Source organism: Haematobia irritans, chromosome 5 (genome assembly GCF_050003625.1).
Source record: "Haematobia irritans isolate KBUSLIRL chromosome 5, ASM5000362v1, whole genome shotgun sequence".
Taxonomy (NCBI): Eukaryota; Metazoa; Arthropoda; class Insecta; order Diptera; family Muscidae; genus Haematobia; species Haematobia irritans.
The window spans coordinates 2,558,642-2,574,317 of NC_134401.1; the positions used below are offsets into that span (position 1 = coordinate 2,558,642).

General features: G+C 35.2%; 1 protein-coding gene across 1 annotated transcript; it reads right to left on the reverse strand.

Annotated features, from left to right (window-relative positions):
* Positions 1 to 7,054: 7,054 nt before the first annotated feature.
* Positions 7,055 to 13,659, reverse strand: LOC142237606 (uncharacterized). The gene is made up of 4 exons (XM_075308967.1): positions 13,338 to 13,659; positions 12,377 to 13,285; positions 11,321 to 12,315; positions 7,055 to 11,265 (listed from the first exon to the last, which is right to left on the reverse strand). Exons 1-4 carry the CDS (start codon positions 13,582 to 13,584, stop codon positions 7,342 to 7,344), a joined length of 6,075 nt encoding a protein of 2,024 aa, XP_075165082.1. The 5' UTR covers positions 13,585 to 13,659; the 3' UTR covers positions 7,055 to 7,341.
* Between the last annotated feature and the right edge of the window lie 2,017 nt (positions 13,660 to 15,676).

The window sequence follows — 15,676 nt, forward strand, 5'->3', positions numbered from 1 at the left end:
AAATAGTCAAAGACTGAGTCCAACTTCATAACTTCAAAGCCATAGGGTTTTTAATATATTCATATTAATATTTTCTCCCGAGAATAGTGTAGAAAATAACACACAAAATATGGAAAATATAGCCATAGGCATAGTCATATCCAAAATAAAGAAGGAAACTAATCAACATCCGGCAAATATTTGACAAATGTCTGAACAAGAATAGCAAGGCTCTTTGAGAAAGTTGCTTAAAAACTCTTAAACTCTCACTCACAGATGAAAAGTAAAAGACACACACGCACACCAATGTATGAATGTGGCATTTTGAAATTTCCGCTAAAAATCCACAAAGCGATGTATGAATGTGGGCAAATCTTTCCACACACACTCAAAAATCCACAACAGTCACGGCCGCTCGTATTGCGGTTGAATGTGTCAGGGTTTTATTTCCGACGGTTCCGGATGTGTTTGTCTGTAACGCCTTTGGACATTTTAATGTTACAAATGCAACTTGAAAACTCTGTAGCTTGTCTATACATGTATGTGAGTGTGTGTTTGCCTGTATGGGCTTATAAAAATGAGCGTATTATGTAAATATTTTGTTATACAGTGATATTCCTGGGGTTTGTTTATATATCCGCCAGAATACATTTCATATGTGTGTGGGTAGGTGTATGCTTATTTTTTTATTATTCATTCAATATAAATACACTTTGGAGGCTTATTATGATGAATTTCGTTTCCCACTAATGCATACAAGTTTCTACACCACTCACCACTTGATGCTATCACCCATTCAAGTATATCACAAAATAGGCATATTATGAATATCACCATTTATACACATCACATCCTTGTTTATTTGTATTTGAATGAGCTCTAGTATAGCTGTGAATGCTTTGTGTATGCCTTTTAGTTTTCATCTCACCCAGTGGAGCTAAGAGAGATGGGATCCCAGTCCCCCACTCTGAACTGTCTTTTCATGTCCTTTATAATAATGTGTTCATTTTTAAATGAATAACCACAAAGAACAAATACAAATTTGTTTGTGTCTTTCATGTGTATTATGAATGGATGTGGATTTAGCTTTAGTAGAGGCGGTCGTGATGATCCTCGCTTTGGGCAAGGATTTCTTGTTACAAATTTGTAATAATTTTTATATTTCACACCTCTCAAGAGATATGAAAAAAATGTCCAGGGGCACTAAAGAACCATGGTTTCTGTGTTAGACAAACTTTACTATATAACATTATTCTTAAAGTTGGGAAATTTTGCAGAAAAATAAAAAAATATGGCTACATTGATTTTAACTGAGTGAAAATGAAATTATGTATCTAATTTCGGAAAGCATGTTATCTTTGACGAGAAAAGAATATTTTTGCGACAAAAATGCTACATATGAAAAAGTAACATGGTGCTCTTGAAACATGTTTGACGTGATCATATTCCTTCTCTGGGTGTGCAATCAAAGAGCGTTTTTGATGCTGTGTATGCGCTCACTCATGTGGTCACAACTTTTCTAGGCAGCAAGTTCAAATATCCCAAAAACGGTTACAACGGAGGATAAAGTGATAAAAATTCACGATTTTCTAATTGTAGACATTTTAAATTGCTTGATTCATATCTCACTCGAATTTGGGAGGATAAACTGCGTTTGCTTTCTCCAACAACCTCCACCGGAAAACCATTTTAGAGCAGTGCTTGACTCTATTTTAACGTAAAACATGGATCCATTAGTACATACTGGAGACTAGGCAACAGTCGAAGCGGTGGCCTGCATTCGGCAATCGTACTCCGCAGGAGGCAAAGACTTACCCATCGGCCGAGTCCGTTTTCGAAGACTTACAAAAAGTGTAAAATTAACACAGAACTGTACAATTCCGAATTATTGAACGCATTCTGCTGAATTGAAGGAAAGACATCCGAATAGGCGAATAAAGGGATGATCTTCGCCACTATAAAAATTGTTGCCCTATCTACACTGAAAGAAGAGTTTTTTTTTCTGAGGAACGAAATTTTATACAAACGAAGGTTTCTTTTGACGCTAAATAATTTTCTTTAGAAGCAAATATAACAGATTAGAGACCATTGTTACAACGTTTGTCATGAATTCGAGTTTATTTGCTTTCAATGAAAATAATTTATGTCAAAGGAAAATTTCGTTTGTCTAAAATTTCGTTCCTTAGGAAAGTATTTTTTCTTTGGGTGTACCATTCCTTATTTGACCCCCTTCTTTTTTCAAAGCCGAGTTATAAGGAAACTATGTTAAAACATAAATCGGTACTTTTCGAAAATGCTTGTTTTTCTAGACTTGGTAATTATTGGACTACCCTCGTATAAATAGCAGAACATGGATTATAGCATAGCAAATAACTTTAAACATAAAATGTCTACAAACATATGCTTCAGACGTATATAAAATGCTAATAACTCTTGAAATATATGAGGTATATACTTATGAATATATACACTGAAAAAAAATATTGTTAATCAACTTTTTCATTGAGTTAGGTAAACTCGACTTTAAACCCGGTATTTTTACATAAAAGAAAGTTCCATTGAATTAAGGCATCTGCGTTTTTATAAATCTCAAAAATTCTTCAATATTATCATCTATAAACGAACGCTTTTTGTATCTTGACTATAAACACACAAAAAATTAACCCACCATGAAAGAAAAAGGTTTATTTTAGCACCACCTTTTTTGAGAGAAACGTTCAAAAATATTAATTAATGAAAATAGACAGAAAATCGAATAAATTAAGATTGATGTCTTATTTCAAGTAATTGAGTGAATTGAGACTTAAATTTATCCTTGATGTAATTTCTTGCTTCTTTGGCCCCGGAATCAATGCCAAAAAAACAAACTCTTTGGAACTGGGTAAGCTTTTTTCAGTGTATATGTAAGAGTTTAATTTACTCATACTATATCAAGACACTTACATACATACCTATAAATATGCATACATTTCAATTTGTAACATCAACATAGATCCATTATTCTTTCTTTTCTCCCCTTTATGATAATGGTAAATTGTGCTGTTAGCAAGTTTTTGTCATTGCGGTAGTGAATATCGTTACTGTTGCTGTTTTTTCATTTGATTCAAAATCTCTTGCTCTACTTATAGTTCATTCTATGAGTTCGAAAGCAACTACACACTTCCTCTTAATTGCGCATACACACATAGGCATTGACTATCTAACGGGCTATGAAGTTATAGAGAGTTGGTGTTATCGTGTCAAAATTGTACATGTATGTGTGTGTGTGTCTGTGAGCATTTGGTGAATTTGTTTTAGTTTTATCACTATAACATTATAACAATGTGACAGTATGGAAAATAACAATGCGACACTTTGTTCATTTTGACGTTGCTGTTTCTATTGCCAGTGTGATATGCTCATCGTTATGCTGAAAGAAGGAGTAGTTATTTAGACATAATCTTCACATACATAAATATTTAGGGTAATTGTTTTTAATAGATTCATGAATGTTTACATGTAAATAATATAGTACAATGGACTGTTTAGCAAAGAAAACGTGCCTAATATTTGAAGAATTTATAATTACAATTTTATTTAATTTGCCATTATTTCTTTATTCACAAACTAACTGCAGATTAAAATTAATATTTTAGTTGAAATTTAAATATTCTCAAATGTCGTTTCCCTAAATACTTATAAACTAAAAGGAATTTTTTTAGTAGCAGCAGCAGAAATATCTGCTGAAATAGAGGAAAGTTAACTGAGAAAATTTGTTAAAAACTGTCTAACATTTTGGCATATAAAAACCTATCCAGTATCGTGATTGGTAGAATATATGACAGTTATATGACCTCATGTATTATTAAATTTTTGATAGAGCCTAGTGTATTATTACAGTCCCCAATATGGAAAAACTCTGTATCTATTATCCAACAGGAGATGCTTGTCTGGCTCAGAGCGTTGTTAGAAAGTCATTGTGGATATGTTAGTGTCGTATTTTATATTCTGTAAATGTAATCTTGTATGAAACGATTTGAGTAATTGTTTTGCTCTAATCGTTGCTGTTCTGCTGGCGAAAGATGTTAAAAGTTTTGTTTGAAATTAATTAGAAAATAATCAACATAAAATGGGATGATTGTTATATTCTTGTAACTCATACAATATACATATGAGAAATAAGGGTAAATATTGTTCACTACATTAAAGATTTGAATAATTTACTATTCCCCGAAAGGAGATTTTTATTTAAAGTTTTCAAATAACATGAGTGTTGCTAAGAGAATTTTTTTAGGGACGTCTAATTCAGATATACATATGTACATCAATTTCAAATGGAAGTTATGCTGTCTATATTTTGGCCTATATTCTGTTATAGCTTTCAGCGCATCTATATATAGGCTAATTGTTATATCTTGTTTTTTAAATGGTCTAAAGTAGAGATGACCTATATATAAAACGTAGTAAATGTAAGTAACCTTTATTCTAGATTCTATTTGATTTGAAGTTTACTCTTTTTGTAAATACTGAAAACTGAATCTAATAAAAGTTTCTTTTTCTCCATTCTCTTTTTGTTTCTTAAACCCAAGGTATATTTAGTAAGTTACTTTCGTGTAAAAGAACGTAACTTATCGACACGCCTGCTACTACTACCTATTGAACGTTTTTCACAAATCAACGACAGCCATGCCGACAAGCCACGTAAAGTAGAAAATGATATATATCTCTGAGGCAGGATTTTCCTCAGTTTTGTTCAGTTGCAAATACTTAATTAGCCATCTTACAACTCGGCCATCCTGTACTATCACTGTCCTCAGTGATGATGGCTGAATCTTCATTTACAGAAAACTTCGCTGCCACAGAATCAACATACAGCTCAACCTGAAATACGTCCAGGGAACTCTAAATTAATCAACGCTCAATGTGAATCAACATCACAGAGCCGCTCAACCTGGCAATACCCAGGGAACAACCAGATAAACCATCGCTCAATCAATCACAATCACAGAGCCGCTCAACCTGGCAACAACCAGGGAACAAAATTACGCAAACCATCGCCCAATGTGGAATACCTCCACAGAACCGCTCAACCTAGTAATAACCAGGGAACAAAATCCAAACTCAATCAACCTGGAATATATCCAGGAAAAAACTTTCGCTCAACCTGTCAACATCCACGAAACAAACTTTCGCTCGACCTTACCATAAGTGCATGAAACCAAAACCATCCATTCCAATTCGGGTATGAGACCAATCGCATTTGTCCATAACAGACAAATGCGATTCGGTATAACCCAATAGCTCTAATGGCACCCTAACTTCAGCAATATATCCAGTAACGTCATTAATCTGTGGATCCTTTACGCGGCACATCAACCGGAGCTTCAGCAGCCATAAATACGTTGGCTTGTCGTCCCAATTAAATAAATTCTTAACACACTCCACACTTATAATCCATTCACGAGGCGAAACTGAATCCAGACGTGATGGGCTAAATGCAGGAACTAGTCTTTCGCATTCCTCAATGCCACACCACATAACCACCGATGGAACCGCAACGACTGCCGACTCTTCGTCGGAGATAACGCTACTGATTCTGGATTTGGTTATATTTTCCAGCTCCAATTCGTTGTTAGCTCTGTTGTGGGCAAATATATTCCTAAATGCAGGAACTAGTCTTTCGCATTCCTCAATGCCACACCACATAACCACCGATGGAAGCGCAACGACTGCCGACTCTTCGTCGGAGATAACGCTACTGATTCTGGATTTCGTTATATTTTCCAGCTCCAATTCGTTGTTAGCTCTGTTGTGGGCAAATATATTCCTTTTTGAATTTTTCCTTTTGTGAAAAATGTCTATACCAATTTTTTTTTACAGCTAAGAATTTTTTATATCCCACTTCTGATAAAAGAACGTAACTTATCGACACGCCTGCTACTACTGCCTATTGAACGTTTTTCACAAATCAATGACAGCCATGCCTACAAGCCACGTAAAGTAGAAAATGATATATATCTCTGAGGCAGGATTTTCCTCAGTTTTGTTCAGTTGCAAGTACTAAAACCATCTTACACGTGCTATCTGGTGATTTTTTCAATTTTTTCATTTGAGTAGAGCTTTGATTGTCAGTATTTGCTTATATTTTACTAATGGCATAAACGTAGCTTAAGGGGTATATGGGCTTATCATCTCCCCCTACCAAATACCATACAGTATTTCTTCAAACTATGATTATATATCCTTAAATTAAATATTCTGTATTCTTCCCATCTACACGAATTAATTGTTCCTATTTTTGAGGTATCTTAATAATGAGCACACATTATAGCTTTCACCCCTTAGGAGAACGTTGCAAGCTACGCCAATGTTTAACTGACAATTGTTACAAATACAAATTCAAAATAAAATTAGTTTATACAAAATTTTTGATATATTCAATTTGCTTTAAAACAATGACAGAAAAATATGGAAATAAATGGTCCTCATAATTGGTGGTAAGAATTACTTCAATTCTTCTTGTAAACCGTAACATATTTCCTCATATTTCGAAGCATACATGGATACATTTTATCTGCTTTAGATTTCCAACTTGTTGATCAATGTTTCAATTTTACTGACAATCAAAGTGGCAATATGGCGGCTAACATTGTGCTTTTTGTAATACAGAAAGTACTCGTACCTTCCTTAATATACCTTACTTAAACCCTTCCCAAGCTCAATGAATAATTTTTTTATCATTTTTAATAAATAATGTATGTATACATGTTAAGGACTATGATGAAAATTACTAAACAGTCTCAGACGAATTCTAAAAGACAATTTAGAACCAGTGAAATGCCAACAACAACATTCCACTTCATTTTTTCAAAACTTTTCGTATGTTTCGTCCCACCATTTAGGTTTAATTCATTTCATATACTCTTATGGAATTTGCTGAGCATTCAAACAACTTACCATTGCTATAACATTTTCCATTCCATTATACTTAAATGTAGCCTTTTCCGGATTTTGATTTCGTTTCGGGAAAAGATTCTTGTATTCAACCCAAGCTATTTGAAATATTTTCCATTAATTGCAAGAATATTTCTATCCGTTTCCATGCGATTTCTTTGACTTCTAAAGAACTTCATTAATTTTTCTTGTGATAACTTGATTTGATTCAATTGTTCTTTGCATGTTGATGTTGATATCTTCATAACATTGGCCATATCGTGCTGCAAGTTTTTTCTTTTCTTATTCAAAATTTAAATTAGTAGTCTAGGATTTTTTACAAACAAAGGGACTAACGTAGATATATTTTTAAAAGAATACTTTTACAAGATTTCCATTTAAACACTATCTCATAAAATTATATATTAACTTTCTTTTTAACTTTTAACACTACACTATAGTCTTGACTGATTCCATTTGACTCTCTGAGTCACAACTTTTGCGGGAGAATGACCATGAAGCGACATAATTTCTTAAACTGGATAAAGCTAATATAGTTGTACTATTTTCACCTGCATCATAGAGGTCTTTGCAAAAGTTTTGTCTGGACGATGATCCCTGGCTGCCATTTTCAAATATAGCTTCGATAGACGATACCAAGGAACCAAAATGTCTCTCTGCACATGATATTAGTTTTGATAATTGCTCTGTTGTAATAGAATTATATTGTTTCGAATGTGCTGATGTTTTATCCAAAATATTCATGAGTTTGGTAAAGTTTGCAACTGTTATCCGTGGAGAAAGCAAGGGTAGGAGCTGTACCACCAGCCGGTGCAATTCCAGAATGATGTGATTGAAGTTATGGAATTCCTTTTCGTTAGCCTTCAGAGCATACCATAGATTATTTATAATGCTGATGAGACCCTCGATGACATCAAATTGATAGAATTCAATGGACGTAATGACAGAACACAACCATGGCATAATGCCTACATTTTCAATCATTATCTTGCTGGATGCTGGAATTTTAACGCATGTTGAGAATACAGAAAGAATTAAAAGATTCATTTCCAATGTAGACATGGTACTGCCATAGAATCCCATCAAAACCTTAAAGGTGTTTGTGGAGACCAACAGAAACAGATCGGAACTAGATTTTACTCCATTGCGTATTACTTCAACTATGAATTTACGGAATTCCTGATGTTCCACTTCTGGAGAATAGAACAAAACATTGAATTCCGGTATACACTGGAAATTGAAGCTACTCTTCAGCCTCAAGTACATGGTTAATTGTTTGTACAAAAGATGCGTAGGATCAGTGGTTAAATTGAAGGTCTTCGATACAAATAAGCCCGATATGTATGGCACTCTCGGTGTGCCTTTATTGGATTTATGTTTCATCCAAGAATTTCGCAAGTCATTAAGGCCAGATTGAATATTTTCGTAAGTCTGTATCCACAGAGGTTTCTCAAAGAATTTACTGTTCTCAAAATGGCTGCGGTATCGAAGTTGGACACATCCAGCTGCCAATCTCATATCCTTATCTTGTGACGAAAGGGCAGAAAAGGTGACAGCAAGTAAACCGTTTTCTACAGGTCGCGCCGGATGTGAATAGGTTTCTGGCGCAAAACACATTGACATCAATGGTACAAAAAATGCAGGATCATAACATTGCTCATATATCTCCTTTCGTTTGGGGCACAAGCGCAATTCATTATCCGAGAAACTATTTTGGCCAATTTCCACCTTACGTTCCAGAGAATTGACTCCAAATACCCATGGCTTCACAAAGGGATTCTCAAATTCGGTTTCAGGCAATTGTTGGAGTGAATCCAATTTTCTCCATATTGGGAAATTATCAATCGTGTATTCACACACTTGTCGATCCACCAAAGACATGACTTGTTGTATGGATGTTTCTTGTTGTTTCAGATTAGCCCTCTCGCCATCATCCATACGCAATGAATAGAATGCAACCGCACTTTCACCCCATATAAATGGACGATATTTATGTAGGCCACAATCATAGTATTCGAATAGATTTAGTAAAGCCAATGCATAACGATCGCTATCACTAAGACATGCGTGATAGGAACCCAATATGATAGGCACTTGTTTCTCATTCAAGGCTGAGGGAGATTTTTTACCAAAAATGTAAAGCAGATGAAGAACTTCAGTCTTTACCATAGATTGATTACTTCTGGCTAGAACGATATCATAAAATTTAGAATGGGTAAAGATCATTTCATACAACTGAGAAGGCTCTTGTGAGGCTTCAGATTCGGGGTAATCCTCGGAGTAGTCTGGATATAAATGATCGCACAAATAAGCTAATAGCTTCAACAATAGACCATTGAATTTTTCGTATTGGTCGCCTTCTACAATTGTTTCGTTAATATGCATTCCATTTTTCAAACTGGATTTACAGAATTGCATCCATTGTTGGGATTTTAAAAGTTTGGAAAAGTCGGGTGAAAAGATGTGCGACTCCTCTTCGTCTGCTTCGGCTACAGTATTTTTTTCAATTCCCATTTTAAACCATCGACTAATTTCATATGCTGCCAATTCCAGTTTATCTTGAGTTAATTTTTGCAATTTCAAATCCAAAGCCAACATTTGTATATTAACCATTACGAAATTGACAAAAATGGAATTTATACTTTCACCTTGGGCGTTCCTAAATGCCTTTTCATATATGGCGTATATGGTGCGCATCTGGTACGTTTCAATTTGATCAAATTTGAATTGTTTGTTACAGAAATCCCGGCATTCCGTAAGGGGCATACATTCCTCAATTAGTTTTATGGTCACTTCTATGTTTTCCTTGTATATGGCTCCAGCTTTGATGGGCTTATCTATGGCTCTCATAAATCCATTTTTATAGTTTTGATAAATTTTCTGCAAATGCGAAACATCAATGACCAAATTTTTTGCAAAAGCGATCGATAATAATGGATACAAGAGTTCTTTTTTGTCGATGATTGAATCCAAATGCTCTACGAAGACAGAATCTAGCGATGGATTGCGCTCAAGCAGTAGACAGCATAAATTTATAGATTGTATTGTGATTTTACGTCCCTTAAAGAAGGATTCAAAGAATTTCGCACCCAATTGGTCAATGTATTGATGGTTGATGACAAAAAATTGGTACAATGATTCTTCCAAAGTTTCGACATTAAACTCGCCTTCTAGTTTTTTGAAAACATTACCATAGAGTTTGGACAATTTCTTTATAAAATCACATTTTACCGATTTCTTCAAGTCGGCCAATCTTTTAAGGCATCCGACCAGTAGAGTATAAAACATAGTCTTTTGTTGATCCACAAACAAGTCTTTATATGTTATTTGGGCCAACAGCAGTTGTAGCATATCTATACAATGATTAGGCGATAAATTGAAGACATTTATCAAATTCACAAAACTATCCAACTTTTCGGTATTGGATTTTGTATATTCCACAGTCGTCAAAGAAATTTCCGTTGCCTTAATCAGTTTCAGTTTAAAGTTCTCAGCATAAGTGTCAAAGTTTGGCAGCTGATTGCAGTATTGAGTTAGGTGATTTATAAACTGCAGATAGTTTCTATAAGAAACACATGATACTGTTGATGTTATCAAGTCTCCCGACTTAATGGAATTCAGTTTTATGCCGTACATGTATTTAAGAATGCTATTCAGTGTGGACTCTGTATCCTTTACGTCGATTTCTGAGGAAATTTCTTGCTGATATTTAGACAATTGGCGCATCATTTCCAAGCAATCTACTACGAAATCTGCCGACTTCAAAGCTTGTTGCTCTGACAATATCTCCTTCTCCATCAATTTGTCTACTTGGAATAGCACCTGTTGTATATACAGCATCAGTAGTCTCTCGTTCTGCACCAAAGTGGAAAACTTTCGAAGATTTCCCTTGAACTCTACCTCAAAGAATACTTCGGACGACTTTGATTCGAATATCTTTTCGAAATCTTGAGTTTTTTTCAAAACTAAATTTTGTATACATCCAAAATGTTTTATCTGTTTGGAGTACTTTTTGTCCAAAGCCAGTTTTGTTTCGTCTTTGACTTTCGGTGACAACCAGCTCTTCATATATGGAATTAGATCCTTGAATTCTCTCTCGTATAACCCTAAAATACATTGGGCCGAAGGGTAGTAATGAAACATTAGGAGTGCCACAATTTCCAGATATTGACTTAAGGGAGGAGCTATTGCAACACCCTTAAAAATTAGAGGCATTAATTTACTGACAGATAATGACTCTATATAAGCATGCACTGAGAGACCCTTTTCAATGTTTTCGAAGAGAGCTTTCAAATTAGCAATGTTGATTGAAGTCTCTACAGTTTTGGGCATATCCACCTCCGCTTTGAGCACCTAAAAATATAACAAAGTGAGAAAACAATCTTGAAATTATCGTTTCCGTACTAACCTTGAAAACTTCGATAAAAACTTGGGTTACAGTGCGAACAGTATCCAAGCTGACAAACTTTAATGTCTCGAGCCATATATCAATTTCAAGTTCTCCAGTTTCAAATATACCAGTATTTTTAAATATAGTCCTGAGTAGGAATCCAGCTTCTTGACTTACATCCCGGTCATCGGAAATAAACGCATTGATGAAGGATGTTAATATACTACCAAAATACTGCGTTTGAGGATCCAAAGTTTTTGGAGAAATCCACAAGATGGTTTTCACTGCTTTCATTTCCAATTTTATATTGCCTTGACTTTGGCCTTCGTCGGCCACATAAAAAGGCCTTAAAAATTCCAAATAATCCAATATGGTATTGGTTTTATTCACAAAAGATTGATTCTCTTGGCACAGAAGTAAAATCAGATCCAAGGCCACGTCTAGTTGGGCCAAAACATCTACATCTTCCGATTGCATTGTACTGATGGAAATTTCAAGGGAGTTCAAAATCTTCTCCATTGTGGGAAAATTCATCAGTAGATGATTTAGAATGTCAAATTTGAATTTACGCAGGGAGTTGGAACCAGCCTTATTGTGTTCCCGTTTCATTATGACCTTCATATAATTTGCATACTGCCTAAACATGGCATACAGCAAACGATTACTTTCTAAACGATATTGAAATCTACTGCTCGTAAGAAGATTATTGCCATTCAAGTGCACCAAGGTTTCAATAGGTAGACATACGTCTTTTATCCAATATGATAGATCCGTTAAAGTCATTTTTTCAATCGCTCCCTCCAGATGGCACGGATGACAAGCATTTATAACCTTAATAAGAAATTGTGCAGCTCTTGACCAGAAATCTGACCACCGGGTCGTAGAGTTAACTATACCGGAAAAATTTCGAACGGTATTACGAAATAGATCGGGACAAGTTTCGAGAATTTTTAACACCAACTCAGTTTTTCGTGGATCCTCCCATGGATATCTTAAAGCACCAATGACTTGTCCTAATTAAGTAAAGACTTCTATAATTATTTCTATCTCTTGAACAATAGTGCACTTACTTACCTTGTATGCTATTGGTTTTTTGGCGGAAAAATTTGATGGCATTAAAGGCGATACCATACTTTCTGGAGGTCAAAAGCATCAATAGGAAATCGTGTACAGTCTTTGAAACTAGCTCTTTTTCCTCTGGATCAACTGATTTCATATCTTCCGCCTTATTCGATTTATGCTCAACTGTTGCAGCTGGTCCTTTCCATTCATACAAGGCAGCCAATGATTTACAACATTTGATATCAAATACATGGACTTTCTTCGTCTTTGAAATGTCTGTATTTTCCAGGACAAACTTTTTCAGTGTATTCAGAACAACACAAACGGTAACCGCATCATCATAAACAAGACCCGATAACAAGGCGCTGATAATAAAACCACGGTCCAAAATGTTCCTAATTAGAAGCACATTTCCATCCACGATATAGGAGAGAACAAAATGTATGAAACATTTGCGCACGGTTTCGAATTCACCGCTTTTGATGTTTTTCAATTCGGTCTTGTCTATTTTGGACTGTGATAGAAAACGATTGATTGTGGCATAATTGGATAATATGTCATAGGACGATAAGATTTGTCTTCCAAGTTGTGGCTCTACACATACAATGGCAGTGAGTAGCTTTAGTGCCGTCTTACGATGGTCCATTTGCTGTGAAGTTAATAAAAGTTCCAATACGGAACCATGTGATTTAAGAAAGTACCGTGATGCATGGATGGCAGATTCCATGTGTGCACGTTGGTTACCCAATATATCCATTAGAACCATGTAGAGAGCCTTACAAACATAGGATGAATGTAATACATTGTTCTTATCAATACGCTCCAATGCCTCTGCAAGTTCCAAAGGTTTACCTCTCTTTTCTATATACTTTGAAATAGTTTTTGGTCGTGTCTCACAGAGATACAGAAAATGTCTAAGTTCTGAAAAGAGTTTTTAGACCTCCATCTACATGGATTGCGTGAAAATATTTACCTGTTATGAAACTGGATCCTCTAAGCTTTGTTCGAAATTCACTCATTTTGAAGTCTTTGGAAAATTTGATTAGCTTTTCTTCTGGTTCAAACCCAGAATCTTGCTGGGAATCGTCCATTTGACTTTCCTTGTTACTATCGCTTTTGGGTTTTCGTTCCTTTTTCTTGGGCACTGCAGCCAGGCCATCGTCATTCTCCGGATCATCTTCGGTATGTTTTCTTTTGCGCTTATTTACCTCGACAGCCATTTCCAAAAAACAAAAAACCAACAATCACGAATTAACTTCACTTTTCCGCTATTATTATTTTTCTCCGCACGTGGGTAATCAACGATTTGTTATGGTAATCGATAACAAGCATTACTTTCGATTAAAAAGATATCGTGAAAACAACACCCAAAGAAATTTGTTAATAGAAACTGCAGAAAAAACTAAATCTACGATTCAGCATCGTTATCAAGATGAATACACGCATGTAATCTATGTATAGTTGGTACATGATTTGTTGTTGATGTTGGAAAGAGCGTTTTTGACTTCATACTAAAGTAATAAACACAAGTTTTGTGAAAATCGAAATTTCCGCTACGCAGCATCGCTTAAAAATTCCGTGTGGCGTTTTTAGGTCTGTTTGCGTACTTTTCCAGTAAAAAATATCCAATAAAAACTAGCAAGATAGTAAAGTGTATTCTACTATCGTTGCTTAAAATTACAAGTACACGAACGACATCCAGTAATTTTTTTCACATTCAAAATTTTCAGCTTCTAAAATATTAAAAACAAAAAACATATCCTGTTTTTTTTTTTAACTTCCAGTTGTAGTTGCGGAACATGTACATTGTAATGGTGCTTTGTGTGTTATCATTAACCAACTGACGTATGCTATGGTTAGCAAGATTTTACTGAGGAAAAAATCTCTAGCAAATACTTGCAATTTCTCTTTTTGATGAGCTGGGTATTAAGTTCAAGTGTAGCTGCTAAAATCGTCATTTTTCACGATTACTTTTCTGTAATAATCCATTTTAAGGAATACAAACTTTGTGTTAGGCTATTCCCCACCAAGTTTTAAAAAAAATTTGCAACAAAGATGTATAATATTATGCTTTTTTTACTGATATAGTTTTCATTTTAGCGGCTAAACTCGAACTTAGTACTCACCTATAACTGTCAAATGTAGTCTCCTTCCGGCTCTCTTTTGCTGGCTTTTTGGTGTAAACGAACACAAATACAGTAAAATTTTGTGATAGTTGTCAAAAATGATCGGGTTCTCGAACGGAGCTATTTTCGATTGTCTGCATTTTTTTCTAGTTTAAACGTCCCATAATACCTTTCGATTCAATAATCGATTTAATTTCTATCAATTAATATCGAAAACAATAAATCAAATTGTTCATTCGTGAGCGTCGTTCGTCAAGCAAGGTTGTGTTTTTTCAAGGCTGAGCTTCACGGAACTTGATCACTGCGGTTTTTCGAAATCAAGAAGATTGTGAAATTCTATCTATTTGGTTTCTCTTTTCTTTTTGATTTGGAAAAGAAAAATTGTTACCTATTATTGGCAAGGTGTATTTGCTGATTTTTGTTTATAGGCGGTAAAAATGCCGAATGGGACTGAGGCAAATGTCCCGCCAATTCCACCACCACCGGACATTGGGCGAAGATGCAGATCTAGAAGCCGGAATAAACTAGGAGGAAGAGAGGAAAGTCTGGACAAGCAAGGCACTAAGGTACCGAGATTAGAGGGTCGCCGTGATGTTAAAACATCTGGAGGTTCTCAGGTGAACCAATCGACCATGCTGACTAATTCTAGCCGTGTTTATGAATATGATGCAACAAGCGAAGGCCCCTTTTTAACGTTTTTAGAAACTTTTACGTCTGGCAACGAAAGAAAGCCGATTAACACCATGGCTGCGGCTAGATTCCTCAAAACGTTAAATATACCCAATATTCTGGAAATTGTTAAAGTTGGGTATGGAAGAGTGAAAGTTGTCTTCAAAGATGGTGCTTCGGCAAATAACTTCGTGAAGGATGCCCGTTTAAGTGAAGGTGGATATCAGGCCAGAATATTGGCTCACTTCGTGTCTATAGTAGGAGTTATTTATAATGTACCGGAAGAAATTTCCACAGAGGAGCTAAAAGAGGATTTAAAAACCAATGAGACAACGATTTTGGATATTATTCGAATGACTAGAAAAGAAAGAGGAGAGACCATAAATACAAGGAGAGTGAAGGTCATCTTCAAGGGGCGCAAATTGCCAGAGGTTATTGACTATAGTGGTGCAAAATTGAGGGTACACCATTTTATCCCCTTTGGTCAATGCTATCGGTGTTTCCGATTTAACCATTT

Bases quoted from the DNA above. Each gene is read 5' to 3' on its own strand.
- LOC142237606 (XM_075308967.1), bottom strand. From the start codon at position 13,584: ATGGCTGTCGAGGTAAATAAGCGCAAAAGAAAACATACCGAAGATGAT. The intron at 12,316-12,376 runs GTAAGTAAGTGC...TTACTTAATTAG, and splicing joins AAAAACCAATAGCATACAAG to GACAAGTCATTGGTGCTTTA. The intron at 11,266-11,320 runs GTTAGTACGGAA...TTATATTTTTAG, and splicing joins TTTTTATCGAAGTTTTCAAG to GTGCTCAAAGCGGAGGTGGA.